The sequence below is a fragment of the Glycine soja genome, chromosome 2, assembly GCF_004193775.1.
Source record: "Glycine soja cultivar W05 chromosome 2, ASM419377v2, whole genome shotgun sequence".
NCBI classification, from domain to species: Eukaryota; Viridiplantae; Streptophyta; class Magnoliopsida; order Fabales; family Fabaceae; genus Glycine; species Glycine soja.
The window spans coordinates 38,405,475-38,410,476 of record NC_041003.1 but is presented as its reverse complement, the minus strand read 5'-3'; the positions used below and the strand labels follow the sequence as shown (position 1 = coordinate 38,410,476).

The following is a 5,002-nucleotide window of genomic DNA, read 5'->3' as shown; positions in this document are numbered from 1 at the left end:
TTTGATTTTAATCCTATACTATTCACAGAATTTCTTACCATGGGATATCATGCTATGTAGTATTTAGTATTTGCACCTAGCTTATGGTTTTACCTGCTTCATGAATAAGATGGTGTGAAGGTCTATAACTTGTGTTATTTGGTTAGTCCTCTATAGGTGGAGAAAAAAAGAAAAAAGTAGCACAATTCCATCTTGTGCTGCTACTAATGGCCTTTTACTTTGATTATCAAAGTCATAATTAAAAATATGTTTCTTGAGTACAATCTGATTTTGGAAGCATACAATAGAAATGGTATAAAGCTAAAAAATGTACAAGCAACCACCTTTCATCACCAAAACCTATACATGATATATATCTATGATAGATCTTTTTGTACACCTCAAAGTGCCTGAAGAAGCAAGCGTCAAATTACTCACCGGTTTCGAATATTTCAGCTTCACATTTGGCCACTGTTTGCAAAATTGAAAGAACATTATGTCACAAAAAAGATCTCTTTCATCCACCTTGCTTGAATTTGCAACCCGACATCTTTAAAAGCATTCCAAGCAGATTGGTACAGCCTCTGATCTAGTCTTTTTCCTTCTGCTTTCATGTCTTGTAAGAGTTTCAACAATTCATCAACCAGACCAACTTTAGAGAACACACCAACCATTATACCTGCCATGGCCCTATCAATAAGCCCCCCATTCATCCTATACTCGTTGAAAAGCTTCACACAGGTTTCAAACTCACCTGCTTTACTATAAGCACCAATGATGGTAGTATAACTCACCTTATCTGGTGCTACCCTTCTTCTCTTCATTTCTTTCCACAGCTTTTCAAGCTGCTTCAAATTGTTGTCCCTCCTATGCATGTCTATCAAGGAGTTATAGATCCACACATTTGGTTTGCACCCTCTTTGTTTCATCTTGGCTACCAACTTCATCGCGCTTGTCACCCTCCCCATTCTTCCATACATCACAATCATGGTTGAGTAAGCATAAACACATTTATCAAACCCCTTTTGCTCCATCTCTAAAAATACCTCTTCTGCTTTGCTATATTGCTCAAGATGGAAATATGCATTTATAACTGAAGCATAGGTGACTTGACCCGATTCATAACCCTTGAAAATCAGCTCCTTGAAAACCTTAACCATAACCAAAATCCCTATTTTCTTGCTGAAGCCATTGACAACAGTAGATAGTATACAATCTGAAACCTTGAGATCTGCATCCTCCGTTTCAATCCTAACCTCTTGTCCATTCATAATGGGCTCTCCTTATATATGGTAAACATGAGCATATTAGATGACAAAAATTATAGAAATATAAGGCAGATAAAATAGAACCAGAATTTTCAATTAGACAGACCCCTGTTTGATCCATGAGAACATTACTAGGATTGTTACCAAAAATGAAGATTACAGGGATTTGTACCGACTTTTAAATGGAACATGTTAAAAGAAATTTAGTGTGAGCTCCAACGACAGCTAATAACTTCAGTTGTTGTTATCTTCATTAATAAATACCCACAATTGCTGTTGTAAAACATGTTTTTGTGGGTTAGCTACAATAGCATTCTCATGAATGTAAAGTTGATTTTGACAAGATTGATCTCAAGTAAAGAACCAGTCAACAGTAGTGGTATTTCAAGACATGATAAATCATGTTCTTTCATGAGGAATCAATGCTAAAGCAACCTAAAAGAAGAAGAAAAAACATAGACACGTACAAAAAAAGTCTACAATATCACTGTATTAGCTCATATGAAGAAGGAAAAAAACTAATAATTTGAATTAGTATATTTTTCTTATGGTAAAAGCAAGGGCAAATGAGTATACCAAAAAACAAAGATAAGAAACATGACTGGTTTCATAACACAATTTTTTAATTTGGAAAAAGAATAGAACATATATTGAAATATCGACAAAATTTAAATACACTTAAAGTATTATTATGTGATCTGGATTAGAGTTTTACTGAAATATAGTGGTAGACCCCCTTTTTGTATGATTTGGAACAAAATTTCCCTTTGTTTCAAAAAAAGACAAAAAATTAAGTGATTGATGGATGCCAACTGGGTGTGTTGTGGAAGGAGAATAAAGACATGAGAGGGTATTCGACCACTTCTTAGTACAATCAATCATGAATTATGCATCCACTTAGATAATGCCATGTGGCGGGGTTGTACTGAGTTATTGCCCCTATGCTATTGTCTAAACCAACACCTAAATTTTTAATGTTAAATAATCGACTACATAACGAACACTGGTAGCAGATTTTGTTGTACACAACAGCGAATCTGTTACACTGATCCACTTCTTGTTGCTTTGATGCGTACAAATTCCATAAGGAAATACAACATAATTCTTTTCAACAAATGTGAATTTTATGAAAAATGATTCCCATGTGCTTGAAACTGTCCATAATTGCTCCCAATTGATACTGAGATCGCAGAAGTTCATCCTGTATTTCTTATTCTGTCAATATCCCGTATCAAACTGTTTGAGCTTGAGACAATATTTTGTGATGAACTTTTATGCTTAAGAAGTTAACTTGGGTCCTTACAATCCTTCAACATATCAGAAAATGCTTTGGCTTTCCAAATTATAGATTTTCTTCGTCCATATGCATCTTCTTTGACTTCAACATAAGTATTTGGCAAGTTTGCAGAATATGGAATAGAACACAACAACTTGCAAAGTTTTGGAGCCATTTGAGTCATACCTTGTTTCTTTAAATCAGGTGTCTTTCTCTGGAAAGTGAGATACTGAGGAACTATACCCCTTTGTATCATGTCCTTAGGGAACATAAGTTCAGTAAGGCCCATTATTAATGTCGTTGCTTCCAATTTTATGTTTATTTTTCAAACAAATACAATCCAACTTGAGTTACTAAGAATGTCTTTGAATATATTACAATGTTTTCTTTGGTTGTAGTTAGTAGGTTGAGACTTCAAGTTACAAAGTAATTTCTTGTTTCACAAGCGTTGGAGTTGACTGTAGACTGTCATCTTTGGTTTGCCACTGCTCTGATCCCACTTGTACTTCTTGTTGTTGACCGTATTTTTCAGGTATGTATTTGTTTCACTCACACGAATGATAATTACATGATTATTTACCTATCAATTTTGTGTTATATAAGCAATTATGTGCATTGTGAGTGAACCTTAGTTTCCCGTTTGAGATTTTATACAATGATTAATATGGAAAAGTTTGCATTAATCGTTGTATGGAATCTTGAATTATTTGTTTGGACAGTTTGAGAAGACTCATTTTTTATAGTAAATTAATATGTATATGTTAATTGTCTTTTATTAAATTTGTTAAAATTTTGGTATACTTCATTTCACTTTGTTCTCCGAGTGCATATTTGAATGTGGTGGACGAAGACATGCCACCACTTTCATCTCATGTACTTGGGGACTTAGGCAAAATGCTGCCAAAATTTCAACAAATTTATTAAAGACAATTAACATTTAGTATTCAATCTACTATACAAAAAAGTCTTCTGGAATGGGATAGGGCCACACCTTTAATGAAAAAAGTGATGTTTACATGCATGTTACATGACTTGATAAAGTCTTACATCAAAGAGAAAACATGGATCAAAGTTGGATGCAAGCATCATGCATGAGTGACGAGTATGAGAATGGAGTTGAACAATTCCTCCAATTTACTGAACTGAATGCACCATCTTTGCGTGGTAAATTTTTCTGTTCATGTGTCAAATGTGGGAATGGGAGACACCAGTCAATAAATGAAATGAGATCACATCTTATATGTCACGGGATAATTCCAACTTACACAAAATGGATATGGCATGGGGAATTGCCAAACAAGCCATCAGTCTCTTACACTCAGTCAATCGATGTAGACATGGGATACTGTATAAAAGAGATGATTTGCGATCTAGGGCAAGACGGATTCCAACAAGCACATGCACCTTTGTATGAGAAAATAAAAAATGATTCAAAGATGCCTTTGTATGCTGGGTGCACAACTTTCACAAGGTTGTCAGCGGTATTAGCTTTGGTCAACTTGAAGGCACAATTTGGATGGAGTGACAAAAGCTTCATTGAATTGCTTGTTCTATTGAAAAAATTGCTTCCTCAAGATAACACATTGCCGAAGAATCAATATGAAAATCCATGCATGTCTAAATGATTTCATTTTGTTTAGAAATGAATTTGCAGAATTGTGCAATTGCCCTACATGTGGTGTATCACGCTACAAGGTCAACAATGATGAATGGAGTGATGATGCAACCGCAAACAAGAGTCGCCCAACAAAGGTATGTTGGTATCTTACAATAATACCAAGGTTGAAGAGATTGTTTGGTAATGGACACGATGCAAAAAAACTTGACGTGGCATGCAGACGGGAGAAAAAGTGATGGATTGCTCCGACATCCGGCTGATAGTTCGCAATGGAAGGAATTCGATTGTTTGTATCCTGATTTTGGGAATGACCCAAGAAATGTAAGGCTTGGCCTTGCTTCGGATGGAATGAATCCATTTGGTAACTTAAGCACCAGTCATAGTTCATGGCCTGTTTTGCTCATGATGTACAACCTACCCTCCTTGGTTGTGCATGAAGAGAAAATACGTAATGCTTTGCATAATGATAGCGGGTCCAAGAAAGCCAGGGAATGATATTGACGTCTATCTAGTTCCGTTGATCGAAGAGTTGACAAGATTGTGGGAAGACGGAGTTGATGTGTGGGATGGTAATGTCCAGCAGATGTTTAGGTTGCATGTAATGGTTTTATGTACCATTAATGAATATCCAACATATGGCAATTTAAGTGGTTATAGTGTGAAAGGTCATCACGCATGTCCTATATGTGAGAAAAATACTAGCTTCTTGCAACTAAAACATGGAAAGAAGACAGTGCACACAAGGCACCGAAGATTTTTGAAACAGTATCATCCATATCGATGATTGAAGAAATCTTTTAATGGATGTCAGGAATATGAAAGTGCACCGAAACCATTAGATGGCAAAGAAGTTTATGATCG

General features: G+C 35.6%; 1 protein-coding gene across 1 annotated transcript; it reads right to left on the bottom strand.

The window, feature by feature from the left end:
- Positions 1-473: 473 nt before the first annotated feature.
- LOC114375849 (pentatricopeptide repeat-containing protein At5g13770, chloroplastic-like) lies at positions 474-1,250 on the bottom strand. The gene has a single exon (XM_028333717.1). It carries the CDS (start codon positions 1,248-1,250, stop codon positions 474-476), a length of 777 nt encoding a protein of 258 aa, XP_028189518.1.
- Positions 1,251-5,002: the final 3,752 nt, after the last annotated feature.

Coding starts and splice junctions, on each gene's coding strand:
- LOC114375849 (XM_028333717.1), bottom strand. CDS start 1,250: ATGAATGGACAAGAGGTTAGGATTGAAACGGAGGATGCAGATCTCAAG.